General features: G+C 45.3%; 1 protein-coding gene across 5 annotated transcripts in view; it reads left to right on the top strand.

Moving 5' to 3' along the window:
* Positions 1 to 25,572, top strand: part of Cpped1 (calcineurin like phosphoesterase domain containing 1) — a 103,653-nt gene that overhangs the window by 59,248 nt on the left and 18,833 nt on the right. For 4 of the 5 annotated variants that reach the window (XM_076937442.1, XM_034507205.2, XM_076937439.1 and 1 more), the window contains one exon: positions 18,785 to 19,207. The exons of the other annotated variant lie outside the window; for it this stretch is intronic. In XM_076937442.1, the coding sequence (XP_076793557.1) occupies positions 18,785 to 19,207 (423 nt within the window). The remainder of the gene's footprint in view (positions 1 to 18,784; positions 19,208 to 25,572) is intronic. 5 annotated transcript variants of the gene reach the window in all.

The raw sequence follows: 25,572 nt of genomic DNA, 5'->3' as shown, positions 1-25,572 counted from the left end.
TCTCCCAGAGACCTCCACTTCCTGCCTTGGTACTCACTCTGCCTGCCAGCAGCCAACATCGTGGGCTCTTTTCTCCGTTCCAGGGTGTTCCTTCATGTTTGTCTTGTGTTCGATTCCATTTGCTTCTCTTTTTAGATGGAGTCTTCTTCTGGTGCTTCTGGGAAGGTACTTAGGTTTATGTTTATTTATGTCTTCCTTTTACTTGTAATATGTCAGTGTATAACCTTGTCATGTTCCAAACCTGGTTCCTAGGGGTTTCCCTTCTTTCTGGATCTGTCTCTACCTTGTCGGTTTGAGTGTTCCTGAACTAGGAGGCACAGTTGAATACCTGGTACCTGGAATTAACCATCAGGATAGGTTTCTCCAAAGTGGCATAATGAAAGCCTCGTTCCCTTAGCCTCCAGACTCCCCCTGACATTTTTTTGCTGGGCAGAGATGCTGGGCAGACCCAGCAGAGATGACAAGAAGTCATGGGCTCCTTCTTTGTTCTCAGCTTTGGGACTTTGCCAGTAGATAGACAAGACATAGGCATGCTCAATGAAGCTGCCCTGGAGATGGCTGGTTCTGGCCACTCAGACCCTCCCCCATGAACTAACATTTGTTCTCTGCTTCAGTTCCTGTGCACTCAGCTTATGTGTCCTTCCTGTGCTGTAGAACTGCCAGCAAAGCCATGATTCTCTCCAGGACTGCAGCAAGTCCACTGGAACAGGTTGGTCCAGCTGCAGTGTGGCGATTACAGATGGAAGTCTATGAATGAGATTTGGCCTTGTGTTTCTAAGCAGCCCAGAAGAATATTTTACTTCACTTGGCCAAAGCCAAATCACAGCTGACTCATATCAGGCCTTCTTTGGTTTAGCAGAGGCAGGGGTATCTCAAGAATACTATCAAGCTCATCTCCCCGCCTCATAATATAACAAGGGCACGTTAAAGCTGGCAGTTCAGCACATTTTCCTTTGGCTAAGGTGAAAGTTTCTAGATACAAATAACTGCATAATTATCTTTACTCAACATGCTGCTCTACCTCACATGTCAGTCTCTCGAAGCTGTTGTAGGGAATGTACAGTGGTTGTGGTTCTGGGCTGGTGATCAGCAGTCGTGACAAGGAGAAATGACACAAAATCTGGCAACAGTAGCAGAAGTGCCAACTATCTTGCCAGGAAAGAAAGCAGTGCAGCTTTGGCAAGGCACACAGAGCTTGAGTGCTGTATGGTTGCCCTTCGCCATGGGAACACCTATCTGGGTGATCACCCAGGAACCTTTCAGTAGGATCTACAATCACATTATATATATGGGCATGTGTCACATGCTTGGTAAGCCCAGGAATCAGCTTCGTATGATGAAAAGCCTAGACAAGTCCCTTAGTCTGTGTACCCATTTGATAGGTGGTACATGGACAGTGCTTACGGGAGAGTGGAAGTATCCACTACCCCAGCTCCAGCATAAACCTTGGGTGTGTACCCTGTGCTCTGAGCTGTCATTAGAGGAGAGGCCATCCTGTTGATCTCAGGATCCTCAAAGCCTTGAATGCAACAAGTCATTTGTTTTTCCTCTATTATTTGAAAGCAGACACAAACCTCTCTATTTTATAGCTAGAGAAATTTAGATGGCACACAGATTCTAACGGGACATTCACGGGAGGAAGGAGCCAGATAGATGTTATTGCTGATTTCAAGTTCTGGCCTGGGATCAGGACAGAGTATTGTCCTGAGCATTCTGACCTCAGATGGTACCTGAGGAAGAAGTCAAATTCAGCAGAAGTGGTACAGAGAACAACAGCTGCTGAGCCTCTTGGAGAAAACCTTCATGGGAAAAGAGGGTGGATGTCTGGAGTCAGAGAGGCTGAAACATCTTAGCACTGAGAATTCTGTATCCTGTCTACTCTTCCCTCCACTGTGAACAGAAGAGGTGCTATATCAACCCCATTCTTCTTGCCATCAGTCTGCCTTAGAGGCTCCAGCAGGACCCAGGCAAGGAGATGGTTAATGTGTCTTCAGGTCTTTGGGAAAGCACTCTGTGACTCAGGCCAGGATGCAAGGTGCTGCTGTTGGTAGGCAATGACCTGATGGATCTCAGAGATGCTAGGGAAGAAAATGTCTAGGGTGCATTGGTGGCTAGACATGGGAAGTTAAAAAAAAAAAAAAAAAGGAGCGAGTGGTCTGGACACACTCATTGGTGGCTAGGTGGGTGGATGGCTTTCTCAGAAGGACTGAGTGTGGCGGATGAGACATGGGCAGAAGCCATCGAGGGGAGATGAAGCCTGTCACCTGCCCAATGCTGCTTTGCTAGCTGGATTTTCCAGATGTTCCTCTCAGGTTTAAGCCATGGAAACTCCTCTGTTGAGTCCACATCCTGCTGTTCTGCCCCATGGGAGGTATGCTCACAACCTGTAACACTTTGTTCAGAAGGAGACTACTTGTTCTCAGCAGCAGAATTTAATTTCTAAGGTCCAGTAGGCTCAGTTCCTTCCAAGTCCTGTCTTCTCTCTTCTTGACTTGTGTCCCTGTGTCTTAAACTCCCTAGAAGCAGGTCTGGGTAGATTGGGGCCCATCACAACAGATTTATTTAATCTGGTCACCCCCCCCCCATAGACTATCTTCAAATACATCACATCCTAAAGTTCTGGGGGGACAGGCCAAAACTGACCAGTCAGTAACTAGGATGTCCTACCACTGTGACCTCACCATTGCAGCAAGCCAGGAGATGGGTTGTCTTTGTCAGCCAAGGTTGGGCTATCCTTCTTTGTGAGGAGAACCTCTCCAAGATAGGGTGAAGCCACTTGTATACAGGGTATGCATGCACACACATGTACGTAACTACTTAGGCATCGTCACTGGGCAGACAGGTGCTACCAGAGCATTGTCCTTCCTGTCCAACACTACCGGGTGGCTAAAGTCCCACTCAGAAAGAAGCTCCTGAAAGCCAGGGCACAAAGAGACTGGGTATGTGGGACAGAACGAGGCAAAGGGTGGCAGCGGTAATACCACCTGAGAACGCTTCCCCGCGAAGACCGCCATGACACTCATGTGCCTGCCCTGCGTCTGGCCCAGCTGCAGAGAGCATTGAGTTTGCAGGAAACTGCTTGGAGTCTGCTTACCTAAAGGCTTTACCAATGGTTTTGTTCTTTTCATTGCAGCTTGTGTTGAGTAGGAAAACTCCCCCTGCCTCCCCCTGAATCATGTTCCTCTGTTTACTGAGGTTGTCCTGTTATTTAATTAGAATTGTTTCCAGCAGTAGGTGAGTATATCATGATCATTCTCCTGAGTCCCTGTGCCTCCAGGGAGCAGGGATTATAAAGGTCTTGTTTTCTTTGACTAAGCGACGTCCTGTCTTGTCCATTTGCTACAGAGAACGTTAGTTTGCTTGTTCTTGTTAGTGAAATGGTAAATGGATTCATAACCTGCAAGAAGTCTGTTTGCAATGTATTATTTAAACAACCTCCATAGGGAAGAGAATATTGTGACAGTCTCAGGAATAGACGGCTTTCATATATGTATGTGTACATGTGCTCACATATACATGTGTGTAGGTGCATGTGTATATGATTGTACATGTGTGTGCATGCATATAGAGCCCAGAGGACAAACTCAGGTGTTGTTCTCAGAAGCCATACATGGTTTTTTTTCCAGAGTCTTCTCAAATTGTCCCTGAACTAGGCTGGGTGGTCAGGGAGTCCTGGGAGTCTTCCTGCCTCGACCTCCCAGTACTGGGATTACAAGCACAAGCCAGAATGTTGGCCTTTCTTACATGGGTTCTGTGATCACGCTTGGGTCCTGGGACTCCAGGGCAAACACTTTGCTGACCTATTTTGTATTCCTAGCCCCAAGAGCTTTTAAATGGCGGTTTTCTAGTGGGATTTTGTCCTGTCCGCAGGCTATCACAAGAGCTGGCTGCTTGCTTCTTGTTCTGTCTTTATGGTAAGAGAGTTATACTCAGTTGCTTGTAGTAACTTCTTTACTCTTTTACTCTCAGAGGGAAGACAACGTGTTATGATTGTGATGTTCTATACTTGGTAGATGTAAGCACTACGTTTGTGTGGTGTATGCATGTACCTCTGGCTGAGGTACACTGTAAGTGAAGCACAGTAATGATTTTCCCCTCAGAAAATCAGCCCTTATCTGAAGAAGAAAAACACTGGCCACCATATGGATACCTGTGTTCTTGGAAATGGAATAGGCCCTGGTTCTCAGTAAACCACAAATGTGGCACTTAAGCTCCTCAGGAAGCCCAGAGTTCATCGCCAGGGTTTTCCACACAGGACTTTATCATTGTAACATCATACATACATGGGATACCTTCCATCTAACATGTGTGTAATCCATGTTAACATAAATCCAGTTACATATACTAAGGTCATACTGTGTGGGAGAAATAGATCTGTCCTGTGTTGGGGGAAGCAGTGGGAGGCCATCATCTTTCTCACCTCTGGGTGCCAACTCGGAGTAATGTCAGTGTACCAAGTACCCTGTGTGTGTTCACACTTAGAGCAGCCCAAGGTTAGCTCTAGAGTAGACAAGGGTGATATTTTCAAGGGTGTTAGGGCTCAAATTCAGGCAACACTTGACCATTACTCTGTTTTCTTCTGAGTTTCTTCAAACAGCATGAGGCTTCCCCACACTCGGGTGGTCTCCTTTCCTCCTTCCTTCCTGCACTGTTTAGCATAGCAGCCCTGACCCAGCTTTACCTCCTGACTGAGAGACATAAAGTTAGCTCTTTGCCAGCCCCTCTCCATTACTCCCTCAAACACTTTAGCAGATGCCTGCCCAGGGAACAAAGATAGCCTAACTCCCTTGTTCTTGCTTCTCTGTGCCTCTGTCCCAGAGCCCAGCACTGGGGGTCCTGAGGGCAGTACAGGTGCAGTTGTTAATTGGGTTTTACTTTCTAAAGTCTGTGTCACCTTCAGCCTCTGCATGGGAGCGAGCCTACTATTCCAAACCAGGAGCATAGTCGCTGTGCTGTGCTGTGTCAGCCATGTTCCAAACTCAGGTCATGGTGGCTCAGGCAAAGCAGAGGAGGTTTTCTCTCAGTCTCTCTTGGCCCTCCGTACAGTGGGCCCACATCCACAGTGTGCTCTCCTGGCTACTGATTAGATTTGAGGTTTCAAAGTCACTCAGCTGCTTCAGGATAGAGGAGCATTTGAGGAGCAGTAGGTAGGAGTGGGGAGATGGATGAGTAGTGAGACATGAGCTGTTCAGAACGCCAGGCAAGAGGCCGTGTGGACCCGAGGCAGTGCTGGGAGCTGGAGCATTTGCAGCCCTCAATGTCCCCACAACTGATCAAGCCTTCCTTCTGAGCCTCAGAACTTTGTACTGTATGAGTACTTAATTGCCGTTTTCACTAGCCTGACGAACAGACGACAGCTTAGCTTAGCTCCCCTTCCCTGGAAAGCTGGAAGGTCTTTGGCACTGGAAATTGAACAACAGATATTTACATGCCCATAACAGTTGCAAAATTACAATTATGAAATAACAAAGATAATTTGATGGTTGGGGGTCAGCATATCATGAAGAGATCTGGGATGGCTATAACCTGAAGCTGAGGAATAACAGAAGCTACTAGGAGTATTGAGCCAGTCACTGAGCCTCATATGTTAGGAGGGATGGAAGAGGAGACTTTGTGAAGCCATCAGTTGGTTCCTTAAACAAGGAAACAAGCCGTTAGTATGACCTCATAGTTCAGCCTCCTAGGTGTGGGCTCCAGACTAATGACCATCTACAGAGAAAGTATATGCAAGGGTATTTACAGTAATACTGTTTCCAATCGCTAAAAGGAAGAAACAGCCCAACCAGGACACCTATCACATGGATATCGCAAATGGATAAGCAGAACTCAGTCCGCCCTTACAGCACCATGCTGTCTGACAGCAAGAGTACCAATGGAGGCTGCAGCAGATGAAACTTGGAAGCATGGTTCACAGAGGGAAGTCAGCCATAACACACCATAGAGGGTTAGCAGAGGCCACGTATGCTTTTAGGCTCCTCAGGGGATTCATGGTTATAATTAGAAGGAATAATAGTAAAAGTAGAGTAACAGACGTCTCCTGCAGGACAGGAATACTGAGCTAGGTATTTGAAAGGTGAGCACTCCTTCCTCTGCACCACCTTTCCTTCAGATGTCTGGATGCTGACTGGAGCCCAGGGCTGAGTGCAGCCCTACTGAGTGCACCACTGAACCACATCTTCAGCCCATAGGTGATGACCTTGGAAGTCATCTGGCCTACAACAGAATGCTATTTATGGAAATGCCATTGTCGAGAAAGAACATAATTTGTTCCGAGCACAGTCTTGTTACGCATTTTTTAATTGACGTCACTCGTGGTGTTGTGTTGTTTTATGTTTCTGAAGCACCTTTCTGTCATCTCTGCCTCTCTCGTTTCTGCTTCCCTGAGAATAAAGAGCTAGAACTGCGTGTTGTTGGCCTGGGCATTTGCTTTGTCTGTTCCTGTTAAAATTATATTTATCCTTGTTTACCTAACAAGAGCTAATTTCAGCACATTTGTTAGTTTTTAGGTGTCTTGATTATTTTTCTTATTATAAAAGTAATTTATGCTCATGCAACATCCGGGGTATAGTGAGTATACAGAGAGACTGCAGTGTTCCTGTCTCTCTCTCCCACCCCATGGATAATTAGCCCAGACAGCTTTGTCAGGTTTTTTTTCCTAGGTATTTTATCCATGATTTATTTTCAACAAAATTGTGTCATTTCTATTAGCTCCTGCCATTTGCAGTTTGTCCTGGCCCTGCCGAAGGTCACGTTCCCCAAAACTGTCAGAGTGGAGCTTGAGTGTCTTGTTTTTTTGGCTTTGTGCAGACTTTCTTTGTTCTTACCACTGCTTAAGGACACACCACCGTTCAAAGTTGAAGTCTAGCTAACGTCACAGTGAACAGGCCCTGCAGTGGGCTCTTGTGTGTGCTGCTTCAAGCTGGCATCTTTCCTGTCTCTTATTGAAAGTTTGAGCTGGTGTTTCCTCATGACCTTTTGGGAAACGTTTTAAAGTCAAGCTATAATTTGTACTGTGTAGTTGGTGCCTGGCCTGACTATTCTGTGTCCAGCCTCCACAGAAGAAGGAACATTACTGGCCTCATTCCCACCTCTTAGGACTTAAACCAGAAGTTCCTGTTTCTGGTGTGTTTCCTATCCCTGTGCTATACTCTCCCTGCCTGGCTCAGGGCAGCAACATTGTGCCAAGGCTCAGCCAAGCTCCCTGAGCATAAGGGAAATATCAAGGAGAGTTCAGGCGCTGTCAGACCTGCTTTCTCACTGGAGAGGGAAGGAAGCCAAGCATGTCCTGCATGTGGAATACTTTCCTATGAGATCTCATTCATTTCCACATTCCCATAATGGACTGATAGGACCTAACTAGAAACCCAGAGCTCAGAGGGTCTTGTGCCCCTCAAAATGCAGCTCCAGTGCTCTGAGTCCAGGGACCTCGCCTGCTCCTTCCTGAAATGGTTGCCCAAAGGGTAGTGGTGTAAAGCTGTCAGCACTGGAGTCTGGTGATAGCCATGGCTGCATCCAGCCCCTCCATCCCTGAACTCTAAGCCCCTGCCTCCACCACTGTCAACCTCCCACTTGAAGGTGTTGTGTGTACAGTTCACTGGTGCCAACCCTACCCGCACTGCTGTGCACCTGAAACTCCATCCAACTTGTAAATCCATTCCCTTGGAAAACCGAAGCTCTCTTCCTAGTAAACACCCTCTTCTCTCCCTGCCTGTGAACTGCAGTGGCTACTTTTGTAGTCTCTGTCTCTGTCTAACTGCTCTGTGCTTCATGTAAGTACAGTTAGGCAACATCTGCCTTTTCTGACCAGCTCACTTCATTCAGCATAATGTTGTAGACGTTCAGCCATGTTAAAGCATACCAGGATGTCCTTCCTTTTCAAGACCAAACAATTTATTATACACACACACACACGCATATGTCATTGAATATTTGTGTTACATGCTTTAACTATTTTGAACATAACAGTTTATGCTATTGTAAATACAAATGTGCAAATAGCTCTTAAGACCCTGATTTCATTTCTTTCGAGTATATAACTATAAAGAGAATAATGACTGAATTATGTCATCATCTGTTTTTAACATGAGGAGCCACTCTTGCTGTCAGCTATATAATCTTACATTTCCATGGACGGTGTCCACGACCCCCAGTCTCGCTGCCTAACCAATATCATGGGCCTTCTGTCTTTGACATTGTTATCCTCCTGGGTGTAAAGTGATATTTCATGTGCATTTGGGTTGCATTCCTCCAATGGCTAGTTAAGGCATCTTTCCATGTACTTCTTGGAAATTTTATATCTCTCTTGTAGAAATGCCTCTTTGGGTCTTTTGCTCTCTTTAAAAAAATATTTTAACTTTAGTTCTATATATATTCTAATATTTATCCTATCAAATATTATAATTTAAAAATATTTTCTCCCATTACAAATATTTTCTCCCATTCCACAGTTGCCTTTTCCCCCCTTTGTTGATAGTTTTTTGATATCCAAAAGGTTAAAATCTTCATGGCATCCAATTTGTCCATTTTTCTTTTGTTTTCTGTGCCAATATTTAAAAAGAAATATTATTTCCCACCAACCTCTTAGCCTTCTTTTCTAGTGTGTCTCTGTTCCTCTGTGTCAGCCACCAGTCCCCAGAAATACTTCCTACCAAGGACCCTCGGGGACCATACAGGCTAAAACTGAGATTGGTGCCTTGCCCATCCTCTGTCTAAGAGGCTTTTCTTGTAATAACTGATGTAGAGACCCTCAACAAGACAAGTACAGAGACTGAGAGTCTGCAGAGCACTCAGTCCTAAATGAGATGCCCTGACTAAGAGCCCTCCCCGTCAGGGCTTAGGCAGAAGATGAAGCAAAAGATCATAAGAACAAGAGGGGATGGGTAACTGTCTCCCAGACACAATGCAGATGCACATAGAAATTCACAGAGACTGTGGCAGCAGCATGCACAGGGCCTGCCCAGGTTCAACCAGAGTCTCCTTACTGAGAGGAAGAAGTGAACGTGGGCTCCCATCCCTACCCAAGAAGGTGTCTGCAACTGACACCTTTTGGCAAGGAGAAAATAAGTGTTTTCCAGTGGAGTCTCACCAGGTACATCTGCCATACTCCAGGGAAACCCTGTGCCCAGGAGGAACAGGCCAACAGGAAATGGACTCCGTGGTGGATCCATAGTCCTTTGTCTCGTTTTGCTTTCTTTTCTTCCTTATTGGTCCTTTGTTTATTTTGATTCCCATTTTCTTGTTTTTGTAAGTGGAGTTTTGTGTGTGTTTCTTGTTTTATTGTTTGTTTTTTTCAGAGAGAGAAGAAAGTTGGGTAGATAGGGAGGTGGCCGAGGATCTGTTAGGAGCTGAGGGAGTGGGAAAAACAAAATATATGGAAAAAGTTTTAATAAAAATGGTTTTACCCACCTTAAAGAAAAGATAGATAGATAGATAGATAGATAGATAGATAGATAGATAGATAGATAACCACTTCTTTCCTTTTTCCTCTCTCTCTCTCTCTCGCTCTCTTTCTCTCTCTCTCTCTCTCCCTCTCTCCCTCCCTCTCTCTCAGAGAAAGTTTTATTTTTTTACCTAACAGTCATTTTTGTGTGAGTTTCCTTCACATGACCAGAATGTATTATTCAAAAAACCCATGTCATATCAAAGCCCCTTTACTTAGTGGTACATTCAAGGCCAGCTTGGGTTATAGAATAGGACACTGTCTTAAAAACAAAACCTCTACTCTTAAAATAGTTAAAAAGCAGATGTGTGGTCTGTGGCAGTTATTCTACTTGAGGCCATCTCCTAACCCAGACCCCACAGCCTGACCCTTAACCAGTACATTCATATCCACAAAACCAAAACCATGTTAGTGATTGGAAAACATCTCAAGTAGGTCTCATGTGAATACTGTGATAACTCAAGAGAACTCCTTGAATCAAGTATTTATTCCTAGTAAGACAGAAGTGTGAGGTCTAACCTCACACTGGACTGACACTCTGCTAGGGGAACTTCTTTGACCAGAGGTTCTAAGAACATACTTTAAGCTGTTTAGTCTCTGTTTTCAACTGCAGTAGGTTCAAGAAGGCTGGCTCGTTGGACCACAGAACAGTGATTTTGTGACTGTTCCCTTGAAAGGTTTGGTTTAAAGGTTCACTCCTGCTGCTGAGCACTTCTCAGAGACAGGCAAGGTGCTGCCCAGCAACGACTGTTCATTCACAGACTTCCCACCAGGTACCAAAGGATTACCAGGATGGTCCTGTTCTCGGGGTGGCTGACTCACTGAAAGACCAGCAGAGATGGCCATCTGTGCTGGGGTTCTCAGTTCTGCTGGGGACTGGGGCTATGGGAAGGAGCTCAGAGTGCACCTGGGGCCAGGCTGTCCTCCATTCCCTGGTGTGACTAAGCTGCTCCCAGACCCCCACAATCACCTAAGACTCCAGGAAGAATCTAGAAACCATGGACTACCGTGTGTAGTACTCTAAAGCACATGAGTCCCTCAGCTGCTGCAGAGAACAGGCTGAGGCAGTGAGGGACAGGCCAAGACAGACACTAGCTGTGCTGCCTGGAGAGATGGGAAGAGGGAGCAGACTCACCCCGAGCCCTGCAGCTCTTCCAGATTGGATGCAGCATCCCACTGGGAACCAAGATAAAGATGGTCTAAGACGAGGGTGGGCTTGTCCATCTGGCCCCGGACGCCCAGCATCTTGTTATCGGTGAATTCCTTGAACCCTTTCTGGTTGCAGTCCACTTGCTTCTCCAGCTCATTGCAGATTTCCTTAGAGGCTACATTTCAAGGTCCTGGCTCATCATGCTGCTTCGGAGTTTGGCTTTAATGAGATGTTCAGTGCTTCCCCCCTCAGTCAGCTTATCCACAAACAGCACTGGATGTCAGGCCTCGCAGACTCCAGGTCTTGCATGGCATTCCACTCATCGATGCAGCTCTGCTTGGAGCTGATGCAGAGGAGTGCCACTCCTCCCACCCCAGGAACAGGAGGGGCACATGGCCTGGACAGATAGAGGCTTGAATATGTGCATCCTGCCCGCCAAGCTCACTCTGAACCCGCATCCCCAGCAAGGTGGATCTTGGTGTTGCTCCGAAGCTGAAGAAGCATTCTGATGGTACGGCTTTTGCTCTCCTTCCTGGAAAAGTCAACCCCTAGCAAGATGTTCTCCATGGTGTCCTGACCCCAGCTGGTGTACCCTGCAACCATGTAGCAGACACAGTCCAGATGCTCTCTAGGGGCGCCACCAGCTTGATTCTGTCTTCACAGAATCCCTCTGTCTCCCTTCTCCTTCCTCCCTCCCTTGTCCACCCCCCCCCACCTCCATACCCCCACTCTGTGTCCCCTGGGCCCTAGCTGTTAACCTGCCTTCCCAGTTGGTCAGATGCCTCTCCCTTGCTATATAAAACCCATACACATGGCTGCCACCAACTGCTTCTCAGCCTCTCCTAGTTGTATCCTGTTTCATTTCTGAGAAACAGTAAGGACTGGAGAGACTGCTCAGAGCTTGTCACCGTAGTCAAGAGCAGTTATTGCTAGCTGTGTGTGGTGGCATGTGCCTTTAATCTCAGCAGAGAGGCAGGGGGAGCTCTGTGAGTTCAAGGTTAGCCTGGTCTACATAGCAAGTTTCAGGACTACATAAAGAGTCTATCTCAAAACCCCAAAACAAAAACAAAAACACACAAACAAAAAAATAGAGCACTTGTTACACTTGCAAAAGTCCTAGGTTCAGTTCCCAGTGTCCACATGGCAGCTCAGAACCATCAGTTACTCCGGTGCCCTCTTCTGGCCTCCATGGCTGTTTACAACCAACGTCGTCATGTCTGCCTTGAAGACAACTCCTAATTCTCTTCAAAGTAATGTGTTTTTATTATTTTTCAGTCTTTCCTCCTCTTCCCTGCTTCACCCTATCCTTTCCTTATATGTATATTCTTTAGGTGAAATGCAGAACAAAGCATAGGAAATCCATCCCCGTGGCCAGGTTTTCATTTGTTCTGTTTTTTGCTGGTAGCATTTGGCTCCAGCTTTGTCCTCAGGCGTTTGCTGATACAGAAGGACTGCTTAGAAGGCTGTGTTGAGACTTGCCATGAGCTGTGTTGATGCCAAGGTGTTACTGATGTCCTGACACAGAAAGATGCCAGAACACACAGTGAGCACTTGTTAAACACAGTGGAAACGGCTTCATTCAAGTGGACTTCTGTGATCTGTAATTTACTCCTTTATTTCTAATTGAACTAAGCATTGTATATGATATATGAGAATGTCTTTATGCTTTCAGAAGTGGGTTGTTGATTGTCATATGCATTCAGTGACTGGATCACTGTTGAAAAAGGAAGAATTCATGTTTGGGTTGGTGAGGAGGAGGGAAAGCAACTAATGCTTTTGACAAGACACGTCAGTACCAGACATGGTTACCTCGGTGTGACTCCTCATTGTGCCCAATCTTCCTAGATCTTTACCTCATTCTCAAGTGTGGGGAGCCCAAGGCTCAGAAAGACTCATCTCATTGGCTCTTCCTCCAACATCTGAGGAAAGGATAGGAAAGGTGTACACAGTACTGGAAAAGCTTGATAAGATCTGACTGTGGCTGAGGAGATTCAGGGAAGGTGGACCTCATTATTATTGATATATTATTGGGAGACATTTGTGATGTCCTCAGAGCAGCACCCTTATGTCGTTTGGAAGCACACACATCCTATAACTGCATAACTGCATGCCATTCCCAGGTCTGTTCAGAGTTCTGATTCAGCCTTTTTTTTTTTTTTTTTTTTTTTTTTTTTTTATTTCTTAACCGCCCTGTCTGGCTGTTAATGCACACCCAGTGTTCCCTGTGTCTGCTGAGGTAAATACATTAAAGGCCATGATGAGTGCACCTGAGCATCTCGAATGGGAAGTGTGCTCTCCCCAGTACCTATTCAATGCAACCCTTGAAGTCTTAGCTAGAGCAATAAGCTGAATAAAGACAATTCAAATGAAAAAGGAAGAAGTTAAAGTATCTATTTGAAAATGATATGATTTTATACATGACAACCTAAAAACCTCCATTCCATCTACAGCTGATAAAAGCATGTTCAGCAAAGTAGCAGGATACAAAATTAACACCCCCAAACTGGTAGCTTTTCCATACACAAATGACAGACTGAGAAAGAAATCAGGAAAACAATAACTTTCACTCTGTGTGTGTGTGTACATATAAACATATATATGTATATATCTTGGGATAATTCTAACCAAACAAATGAAAGATTTATATGATAAAGCTTTAAGATATTGAAGAAGATATCAGAAGATGCAATGATCTCCCATGCTCATTCATGGATTGCAAGGGTTAAATATAGTGAAAATGACCATCCTATCAAAAGCAATTTATAGATTCAAAACAATCCCCATTGAAATTCCAACATAATTCTTTACAGAATGAATGTTCAAGGATAATTTTTTACATCATATGGAAACACAAAAAGACCCAGGATAGCAATAACAATCCTGAAGAATGAAGGAACTGCTGGAGTATCACCACCTCTGATTTCAAGTTCTACTGCAGAGCTGTAGTAATAAAAACACTGAGGTCTATGGAATTAAACTGAAGACCCAAACATGAGTCCACACAGCTATGAATACCCAATTTTTGGCAAAGAAGCCAGAAATACACAGTGGAAAAAAGGAGCACCTTCAACATATTGTTCTGGTCAAACTAGATGTTTGCATGTAGAAGAATGCTTATAGATTCACACCATCACCCTGCACAAAACTCAACTCTAAATGGACCAGGGACCTCAACATAAAACCAGATACATCAGATAAATCCTGAATACAATACAAGAGAAAGTAGGGAATAGTCTTGTTGGCATAATAATATTGTGCACTATGTAAAGGTTGTATTGTTCAAATGCTGGTTTCTGTTCGGGCAGAGAGTTGAGTGTAGACCAGACTTTCGTATTGTATTCATATGACTACATCATACTTTGTAAACACCCCCTCTCTCACCTCCTGATTGGTTTAATAAAAACCTGATGGCCTAGAGCAAAGGAGAGGAGACTCATTGGGACTTCCAGCAGAGATAGGAACTATGGGAAAAAGTCAAGTGCCAGAGAGACACAGAGGCAGAAATAGACAGGGACAAAAGGAGAGGAAACTAACAAGCCATGTGGCAGAACTTCAGTTATTAGAATAAACGAGTAAATAAGTTATGAGCTAGTTGGGAACAAACCTAAGCTATAAGGCCTAAGCATTCATCAATAAATCTGAGTTTCTGTGTCATTATTTGGAAGCTGGTGGCCCCAATACATAGTCTTAAACTCATTGACATAGGAGAAGACCTTCTGACCAGGAACACTGATAGAACAGGCTCTCAGACCAACAATAAATGGGATTCCATGAACTTAAAAGCTTCTCTGACAAAGGACACTGTTGTGCCAGCAAAGCGGCAGGCTACAGAGTGAGAAAAGAATCTTTACCAGTTATGTATCCAATGGAAGGTTGATATTTAAGAGATAGATAGATAGATAGATAGATAGATAGATAGATAGATAGACAGACAGACAGATAGACAGACACACACACACACACAAATCTGGACATCAAGAAGACAATCCAAATTTTTTTAAATGGAGTACAGAACTAAATAGAGAATTCTCAAAAGAGGAAAATCAAGTGGCTGAGAAACACCTAAGGAATTGTTCAGCATCCTTAATCATCATGCAAATCCAAACTACTTGAGATTTCATTTTACAGCTGTCAGAATGGCTTGATTAATAACATAAGTGACGGCTCAGGCCGGCAACGAATGGAGCAAGGGGAACACTCATCCATTACTGCTGGGAGTGCAGATTTATACATCCACTATGGAAATTGGTGTGGTGGTTCCTCAGGAAGATGCTAATGTATCCTCAAATCCAGCTGTACCACTCTTGAGCATGTACCCATAGTACTCTACGTCCTGCTATGGAGACACTTGCTCACCCATGTTCGTTGCTGCTCTATTCATAGCAGCAATAAACTGGAAACAACCCAGTTGTCCATCAGCTGATAAATGGGTAATGACAATGTGGCACACTTACACAATGGAATTGTATTAATCTGTTAAAAAATTAGATCATAAAATTTACAAGTAAATGTCTGGAGCTAGAAAAAAAATCATGCTAAGTGAGGTAACCCAGATCCAAAAAGAAATTATGGTTTGTATTCTCCTGTCAGCCTTCAGTAGGCACGTGACTCTGAGTAATCACGGGGTTATGTATACAATAAGGAACTGTGAGCGGGGAGGATCTCCCAAGGAAGAAGAAGCAGAATACATAGAGATGGGGGAGGGGCACTGAACAGAAGGATGAAATGGAAAGAAGACCAAGGGAGGGAATACAGAGGGGCAAGCTAAAGCTAAGGGCTTTAAAGGGTCACATAGAAACCTGCTACAATAGATGCTTCTTAAAAATAGATACGTATATGAAAGAAATCTAAATAGATTCATCAAATAATAGGGGAGACAATGCCCCAACTAGACATTCTGCCACCAAATGAAATCTCTAATTATTGGAATGGGTTGCAACTAATTGAGTTGTTGATCAAAGGGGCCCCATGGAAACCCTCAAACAACCTAGGCTATTCCTAGTTAAGGTTTCTGTTGCTGTGAAGAGATACCATGACCATGACAATTCTTAATAAGGAAAACATTTAGTGGGAGGTGGCTTACAGGTTCAGAGGTTTAGTCCATCATCATCGTCATGGTGGGGAAGCACAGCAGAGGACAGGCAGGCATGGTGCTGGAAAGGCAGCCGAGAGTTCTATAAATGCATCTGCAGGCGGCAGGAAGAGAGAGTGACACTGGGCCTGGCTTGAGCTTTGAAACCTCAAAGTTCACCCACTGTGACACACTTAATGTGTGCCTTCAGGATTCAAAATATTCTCCCTCAGGATGACATCAGGAGGGACAGCCAAGACTGGCAGTGCTCCAGAAGTCTTTATAAGGACAGTAGTGGTCTGCCTGTGTAGTGGTATGCCATGTTCAAGGTATGAGCTAGAAGGTTAGCCACATAAAGAATCAACAGAGCCTCAGGGGGATCATCAACACAGGTACACATTGTCTGGGTTCAGCTGAAGAGGACACATCAGTACCTCGTAGTTGTAAACCTGGATCCAGGACTAGTTAATCCAGGCAACCCATGAAGCAGAGGCTGGCTTAAGTGAAATCCCAGCACCATTACCAGAGCTTCCTCCTGGTCCCTGTGCTAAACTGTACCTGATGTTTCTTGGGCTGAGGCCAGTTAGCTGTGCATATAGTCTGAGACCTCAGCTCTTCTGTGAGTCCTCCAACCTCCCCAGGCAAGTTCCTCTAAAGATCACGTGGTTGGGATGCAGCTGCCTTAGTGGCCTTCTCTGAAGCTTCTGTAATAAGTCCTGGGGTCTTCAGGCAAAAAGAGCGCTCTCTCTCTCTCTCTCTCTCTCTCTCTCTCTCTCTCTCTCTCTCTCTCTCTCTCTCTCTCTCTCTCTCTCTGCCTCCCTCTTGCTCTCCCCCTCTTCCACTCCCCTTTCCTCCCCCATCCCATTCTGTTCCTCTTTCTCTCCTCTCTTCTCATCTGTCTCCTCTCTTGCTCTCTCCCATTCCATATTTCTGTGCTCCCTGTTTTCTTCCTTCCTCCATTTAGTCCCACATCCTGCTCCTCCTCTCCCTTACCCTCTCCTGGGATTTCTGGAAGACCAGGGGAGGGAAGGAGAAATGATACATAAACTTTCCCAACCCCTTGAATCTGTTTCTCATACTCAGACTCCTTGAATCTTTAGAGACATGTTATCCATAGTACATGTTTGTATCTGGAAACATTTAACACTTTTAGGTAAGAGTCTACTCTTTGTGCCTTGTTTTTAATCCAGTGTGAGTTGAGCATCTATGGTGGTTTCGATAAGAATGGCCCCCTATAGGCTCATAGGTCACTGCGGAATAGCACTATGACAAGGTGTGGCCATGTTGAAGAAAGTGTGTCTCTGGGGTTGGGTTTTGGAGGTTTCAAAAGCTCAAGCCATGTCCAGTCTCCCTTGCAGCATCTCCCTCCCTCCCTCCTTCCCCCCTCCCCTCTCAGTCTCTCTGCCTGCTGGCTGCAAATCTGGATGTAGAACTCTCAGCCACTCTCCAGCACCATGTGTGGCTACTTAACCACCATGCTTCCTGCCATGATGATAATAAACTGAACTTCTGAAACTGTAAGCAAACCCCAATTAAATGCTTTCTTTTGTAAGAGTTGCTGTGGTCACGGTGCCTTTCACAGCAACCAAACACTAAGACAGTATCTTCTCAGGGGAGCTACATGTCTTTCTTTTATATATTTCATTAGGGTCACACATGAAGAAAGCATTTCAGTGACACACTGAGATTCTGACTTTACACAGTAACAATGCAGCTCACAGTGAATGGTCTGAAAGCAGGAACAGGAAGAGACACAGACAGATCTGGTAAACATCGTCAGGCCAGGAGAAAAGGGTATCCACTTAGGTGGTGTGAACCATAGCACCAAGGATGAGGAGCTCACCTGGAACCTCCTGAGCATCGAGGGAGGGAAGCCCCTTCAACAGTAATCTCTGTGCCGCTGGCAGGTCTGCAGCTGTGTTTCCTGATTTTTGTCCTGGGTTCTCCTGGTTCCCACATCATGCTTGCTGCTCTACGTCTGAATTCCTTCGTCTCTGCATCTCTGCCTTTCTTAGCTTAGTTGCTTCATGAGGGCTTTTCTTGGCATTCCCTAAGGTTTGATTCTAATTGATATATAAGTGTGCAGTTTTGGTGAGATGCAGATATTTTGATTCATGTATAATCCCAACTCGGGGTAATGGGAAAAGCAGCATCACCTCAGGGTTACCCATCACTTGTCGGGGACACTCAAACCTGCTCCTCCAGCTATGTGGAGTGTCGGCTTTCATCCCTTTGCTATGGGTCCTGTCATGTCTATCCAGGAAAGTGGGCTGCTCCTTTCCATCATCCTTGTGCCATCTCTGGCACTGGAGTTACACCTTCCTCCTGCTTTCCTTTTCTCAGTAGCTCCTCATGATGCCAAAGCCAGGTGGGGTGCATGCTGGTAATTTACCTAACACATGGTCCAACTCCTAAGTTTAGAAGAACGGATTTATGCTTATTCCTGGCACTAAATTGGTGCCTCACACATAGTCAATGCTCAATAAATATTTGTTGAATAAATTTGCACAGAAAGGCTGTGAAGAACAGATGTGGAATTGAATTGGTCATTTCAAAATCTACTTATTAAAGCTTTAATACATTATTACAGGAAGTGCAGAAGCCAGCAATATGGAAAGGGAGAAGGGTGCTAGTTGCCCACACATTTTTCCAACTCTCTATCCAAATAATCATTTCCATTCTGAGTCCTGTATGCCGGGCGGGAGGGAGGATGTGCTGAGCAATAAGATACCGAGCCTGTGTGGGCCTCAATGGACTGCTGAAGAGACACGGACCACCTCTTCCTGTGCTAGGGCACTTGACACATTGATCACTAGATCCAGGGATTTTCTCCTCTAAAGGTACTGATGGATTCTGTGAGGCCACATAGATACCTGTGTGCAGTCCTTGTTCAAAACCAGGTCCATACAGACATAGAGCAGGGATGGCCAGGTACACCCTGAGGCAGCAGCGAACTTCTCAGGTTGCAGGAATGGGCAGAAGTGTTAAAATCTGAGGAGTACACTGGTTCGTGCTTCATCTGTTTGGCATTTCTGTGACAGTATTCTCAATTGTTCTGTCTTAATTTCATGTGAGTGAATAGGTAAATGGCCTGCAGGCTCTCACATCACCCTTCACTTTGTAGGAACTTCCTGGCGGAAAGAACAGACCAGGGACCTGCAGCAAGTACTGAAGGCCGTCGACCAGGACATCCCACTGGTGCTGGTCAGTGGCAACCATGACTTGGGCAATGCCCCCACAGCCGAGACTGTGGAGGAGTTCTGCCAGACATGGGGAGATGACTACTTCAGCTTCTGGGTCGGGGGCGTCCTGTTCCTGGTGCTCAACTCCCAGCTCTTGTACGATGCCTCCAGGTGCCCTGCACTGAAGCAGGCCCAGGACCACTGGCTAGACCAACAGCTGAGCATCGCAGAGCAGAGGCAGTGCCAGCATGCCATTGTCTTCCAGCACATCCCACTGTTCCTGCAGAGTATTGATGAAGATGACGACTACTTCAACCTCACCAAGACCGTGCGTAAGGAACTGGCCGACAAGTTCACCAGAGCAGGTAACCCCTGGGGTATGTGTGTGTCAACCTCCTTCGGTTACCTGGCAAAGTGAAGAAGGGACAAGACTTGGATGGGACTGGTTCTGATCCCACTCACTAGTTGTATGGCTGTGGACAAGCTGCCAATTCCTTCCTGCCTCAGTGTCTACAGATACTGTAGGATGGTTAAGTCTGGTGACTCTAGGAAGCATTTAGGAAGCCCTCTGACCTGCCTAGGCCCTGAAGTAGATGCCCACAGCTGAGGATGGTAGTCTTGAAGGTTGGGCGTCCTAGCAGAAGTGTCCAAAATGGTTACATGTACCTTGGGGGATGAAAAGAGCTAAGGACAGCTTCCTTCCTTTCTGTGGGAAGCATGAGCTGGCTCAAGGACAGAGAAGCCTTAACCAAGCACCCTACCATAGTCCTCATGTATCATATAGGAAACCATGAGGTGAGGCTTCAGTAGATTGGTCCTGAAATCTTCATGTGTTCACCTGTACTGGAATACATTATGCTTCCTTCCTTCCTGAATTAGGACAGGGGGGTGTATGTATGCATAGGATCTGTGTCAGGTAGACTTGCAACGGATCATTCGTGTGATCACAAGCATACAATCACAAAATGAAGACGCCCTGCTTTAAGTGTCAGCCTCAGCTGACGATGGCCACTCCCTGGTACTAGCCCATGCCGCCTCTCTCCTCCTTAGTTCCCCTTCTGGGATCCTCTCTAGGGAAACAGAGTGTTCTAGGCGACTCACCTCAGTGATTACTGGTCTCCAGCCATGACATCTGCTGTGTGTCCTGCCCCTGATTGTCCCTCTTAGACTGTCCCACAGCTTATTTGTATCACACACTTGTAAGAAATGGATTCCTTCATTTAGTTGCTGCAGGAAGAAGCAAGGGTTGAAATTGAAGTGGTCTCACTCAAGAGCCAAAATTTGTTAAACAAAACAAACAAGTAAACTAACAATCACCACCTCTGGTCTTCTCTTACTCATGATCCGCCATGAAACCCAATAGGTCTGTACTTCTGAGACATTTTACAAAAAGCTTGTGTCATAAGAGACATTCTCCAACTGTTCCATGAAGATGAGGTTGGGAAAGTCCTATCGAAGGCCTTTGATATCTGACACCATGCTTGATTGAGTTAGTGTGGAAAGCATTTCTGATGCCCAGGCTTAATGTCAGGATGGCGTGCACTCTGCCATCAGACTGTTTTATATCAGAGAACATCCAGTACTTCCACCTCATGTGGGTGCATGTAAGTGACACAGGCTCAGTCCCTAACTGCTCCATATATTCTTCATTCTGTCAGCATTCTCAAGTGGCACGAGGGTCTGGGCTGCCCCTACCAGGACAGAGTACATGCCATCTGTGAGAATGTCCAGATGATAAGAGGGCCCTCAGTGTTAACAGGGTCCCCGTGGAGAAAGTGTGGTAAACCCACCCAGAGCACAGAGGGTGGGCCTGTTGGCCACAACAGCTGTAGCAGGTTCTGGAACCAGAATTCTGGTTGGGAAAGTCCTATCGAAGAACCAGGATGTGTTCTTGTCAACACATCCACTGAGGACTGTGTGTGCTTCTGAGGTGAAAGCCGTGGGCCCATCCTGTGAAGGTTGATCTCTACAGCTGGCTGGTGCCTTTGAGTAGGACAAGTCCTGTCCATGCAGCCCCTGCTCCTAGGCAGAACTAAATGGGAAGCCAAATTACAATCCAAAAGTTGGCTTGTAAACATGAAGCAGAACGAGAGTTCACCTTGGTGTTATTTTCCATTCTTGATGGTATTAGACCCTAGCATCCTACAGGCTCAGGGTCCAGTAGGCTCCTCCTTGCCTGGCCGGACTGTGTTCTTTGGTGGCCTTTTTTCTGCCTCCTATTGAAGCGTCTCTAGCCAGACCCTCCATACACTCTCCTATCCCAGCACACGGTCCAGCCCTTCAGCTTGCTCTTCCCAGAAATCCTTTCCTTCTGCTCTGGTTGTGAGACCGACTCGACTCAGTTTTTACCTTTTTGGTATAAAGCTCTTTCCCCTCCAGTTCCTGGTCAGAGTTGTCAATTGGATTTGCAAGTGTCGACATGTTTGAGTCTCTCACTAGACTGTCAGCTCCTTGAAGGCAGAGACACTGTCCACCTGTTCTGCCTTTAGGTCTGGCTCAGGGCTCTGCTCACAACAAGATCTCTGTGATGTGGACTGAGTACATACAGGAAACAAAGTTGTTAGCTCATGCCAGCCCTTGGCAGCCAGCTGACAAAGCTCAACGGTGTCCAGGACACACTCTGGGACAAGCACATACCGAGAAGACTCCAGCTCAGGTTGTCTGTCCCACATCCTGTGCCCTCTACATCGTAAGGCATATGGCCTTTGTCTTTCCTACCTCATCTGTCTGCCTGTCTTCTAGGTCACTCAGCAATCTGTTTCTTCCCCCAATCCTTTTCCCCTAGCCTTAAGGACCCTCACCTAAATCTACTTCATAAAAAAAAAAAAAAAAAAAAAAAAAAAAAAAAAACCTAGCGAGATCGAAGCCCCTCCTACTGTGGGTTTCCATGGCATGCTAAGCCAGGCCTTCAGACACAAAACAAACATGGGCAACATCTGAAGTTGCAGTTCAGGTGTGGAGAAAGCTGCCATGGTTGCTCGTGCTGCTTTGAGGTTGGGAGGCTTGGATGGCAGGCCCTGTATTTATGTGTGTTGGGACCAGGGCAGGGCTGCCACTGACCACACAGGAATGTGGACAGTGGCTGAAGTCACAGCAATAGAACTTGAACCCATTTTGGAAAGCAGACATTCAGTGATAACTTAAAGACCTTGATAAGGCTGGGGTGTTGGTGGCAGGTGATATTTAATGTTGCCTCTAAGTTTTGTCCCCACAGAAATATTATTTCCTAATACTATTTCAGTCTCGTTTTTATCCTTGTGCTGAAATGCCAGTGCTCAAGAATATGTCAGAGGCCCATCAGATGATCAGGGTAGCTTTTAATTATGATAATTGTGTTGTTATAAAATATCCTTTTAAAGAATACATCCCTCCCCAAGCCACTGTGGAGATAAAACCTTGCTTCCTTCCAGTAAGTTTAATGAATAATTCTGAATCATTGTGTGGGATGAAAAAGTGATTTAATAATGAGCATCAACAATCATCTCCCATTGTTGCAATAATTTTTGTAAATGGGATGAGGTAAGTGAGGAGGAAGGGCTGTCACCGTACAATAGACCACCATTTGTGTAGGAATGCGCTCTGCCATCCAAAAAATGAAGAGCTTCCAACCTCAGGTTTCCCTAGAAACGGATGCTTCCTGTTTCTACTTTTGAAGTCAGTGTCGGGGGTGGGGAGCTTCTTTGTATGGAACAAAAACATTGTCAGTAACTTGTAGAAATAAACAGATATCAGGGCAGGATAGACGCACAAATACGAAGCAGTGCTGCTTACTCCCGGGCTTCTTCTGCTCTGCCCGGGGATAATCAATTTCATCACATCCAAGGGATGTAGAAATTGGTTTTCCCCTTAATTCACCTGATACCTAGTTGGAGTTGCAAAGACAGATTGTAGATAATGAAACCTGGGAGGAAGCTGGAGGTCGGCTCGTCCCTCAGGCCTCTCAGCAGAAGGTTAATATGTGACCCAGTTAATGCGGATTGCAGTTTAAATTTTCAATCTTAAAAAAAAAAAATGAAAAAACAGAGCCTTTGACTGCCCATGTTTCCCTTGATGTCCCGATACCTTTTCTTTCCTGTCATTCTGCACACAGCGCATGAGAATGGTGGGTTAAAGAGCCCCGGGCACATTTGACAATTATAAGAATTCCAGCAAGTTGATCTTTCTTGCAAAATTTAATGAGTAATTTCACAGAATTAGTTTCATCTCTAGTATTTGTGTGCTTTTTAATGAAGAAACAGAAAGAAAGGGCGGGCTCTCAGCCCTTGCTTTTGGCCTTGGTATTTCAAGTTTTTAAAGAAGGCAGAGGTGACTCGTTCAGGGCTGCGTTGCAGACAGAAGAGAACTTTAGGCCTTCCATCTCACCACTACTAAAGCTGTATCCTGATGCTACCAGGAAGTGGGTTCTGGTTGTATTCACTAATGTAAGTCCAACCCTGAGCCTGTCACACAGTAGTGACCCCTTGATAAAGACTTGCTGGTTAACAGGGACAGAGCCTGGCCTGATTCACATCTCCCTAGCAGCGCCAGCTGAGTTCTGAATTGGAGACACGCTTCCTAGAGAGCACTACTTCTTAAATGGAGTCGTGCTCATATATGGGGGTCACACTACTAAATATGGGGTAGGAGACAGGAAAACAAAACGTACAGTGATCAAAACTTAACTCAGAATCAAACCCATCACAACTCAAAGTGTTTCCTTGGAGAGCACGGCATCCTTGCAGCCTTGGTCCTGAACACTTAATGTGTGCACTCACGGACATAACTCACACTGTCATGTCACGCAGCGCCTGCAGATGCTGCTGCTGCCCGAAGTGTCTTGCTCAAATTCGAGGGTATTATAAGTTGTGAATTGCAGGGTGTTCTTAAATGTATATATAAAATGCTCTGCCCTTGTAGAAGCGTCATAGCTTAGTTGTAGAAAACAAAGATGGTTGTTTTCAGCTCTTACCCCTTAGTGTGTAAGAACCAGATTAGTGTATGTCCGAGTGGGGTTGTGTCAGGGTGGGTTGTTTTAAAAACTATTGTTTGAGTTGCTGACCGATTTTCCTTTAGAATACATTAGTGGCTTTGGTTGTGATTAGGACATATATTGCAGCTGTTTCTGAAATGGCCTATGTGTGCTTCTGCTATCTCAGGCTACTTATTTCTCTGAGTTGACAGTCTCGGTATTGTAGTTCTAGTCAAAATGTCCACTCTGTAAAATGCCTTATATATTCAGCCAAGATCTAATTTTCTTTTTAAAATTTTACATATTTATTTATGTGTACAGGTGTTTTGCCTGTGTCTGTGTCTGTACCGCATGTATGTTTGGTGTCCACAGAGACCAGAAGGCTGTCAGATCCCCTAGGACTGGGGTTACAGGTGATAGTAAGCCTTTGTGTGGGTGCTAGAAACTGAACCCAGGTCCTCTGAAAAGAGCAGCCAGTGCTCTTAGCTGTGGAGGCATCTCTCCAGCCTAAGATTTAATTCTTCATGTAAAATAAGCAAGCACGTCTATCTCATTAGCATGAAGATTTGCTTTCATCTTTTTTTTTTGCCCCGAGACAGATTTTCTCTGTATAGCCCTGGCTGTCCTGGAACTCACTCTGTAGACCAGGCTAGCCTCGAACTCAGAAATCGGCCTGCCTCTGCCTCCCAAGTGCTGGGACTAAAGGCATGCGCCACCACTGCTCGGCTGCTTTCATCTTTAATAAATGATAAAATTATACATATACAAAGATTTACAATGAGATAACTATGATTTGTTGTCATCAATTTTTTTATTTGCACACCTTTATATTTCAGGGTGGTATAAAAATTTCTCGAGAACAGTGTCATGAGTAGAAACATTTAAGAAGCACTAACCTAGAGTAGATATTCATTAGACTTTTTGTTGAAAAACATTAGGTGTAAATATTTGGGGCTTACCTGACCTGAGATCTCTGTAGAATTATTTAGCAACATTTCTGTAATATGTAATTGGCAAGACAGAACATGTATACAACTGGTCATAGCCATGTTCCAACTATTTAAAAAAAAAAAAAAAGATGGTAGGTCTGCCCCTGCCTCCAAGATGTGTTCCCTCCCAAAAGACACTAGCTTTCTGAGTCCTTGGGTGGACAGTGTGCTTGTGTGATTGCCGTGTGCTTCCTGGACCCTCCTGTGGTCATGTGGCTGGCTCATTGTGGGGGTCTGCCCTCAGAGAGCCTCCTCTGCTTCTCAGTTCATATCCCTGGGTGAGCCCAACACAATGCCTGGGCCTGTGATGCAGCCTGGAGTAGAGAAGGAATGGGAAGGCCATGTGACACTTAAAATGTCCGATGGTTGATGTTTACTTTAACATGTGCTAGAAAGACATACACAATTCAGTAACTTACCACAGGTACTGAGTAAGTAATAGGATAGCTAGGATGCAGAAGCAATAAAGAGAAAACTTACAAAAGATGTTCAAGGTGGCTGACATGGGGGCTGGTGAGATAGGAGAGGCTGTGTAACAAGCAGGTAAGCACCAGGCCATGGGTTGGGATAGACCTTTAATCTCATCCTTTTGGTGGCCCCTTCACCAGCTGGCATCTCTTTCTGCTTTCTGTTGTCCTTTGTGAAACAAAGATTGTCATCCCAACCTCAGGTTTGGTGCGTTAGATAAAATGAGGCGAGTCCTAGAAGTGCCGGCGCCATGCCTGAACACAGCAGGTACTCCATAAGGGACAGTTTGCTGGTCTGTGACCCTGAGCTGTGTTGAGATTTCTCA

The sequence above is a fragment of the Arvicanthis niloticus genome, chromosome 6, assembly GCF_011762505.2.
Source record: "Arvicanthis niloticus isolate mArvNil1 chromosome 6, mArvNil1.pat.X, whole genome shotgun sequence".
Classification (NCBI taxonomy): Eukaryota; Metazoa; Chordata; class Mammalia; order Rodentia; family Muridae; genus Arvicanthis; species Arvicanthis niloticus.
Note: the sequence above shows the minus strand (reverse complement) of the source record. Positions and strands in the feature narration are given on the sequence as shown.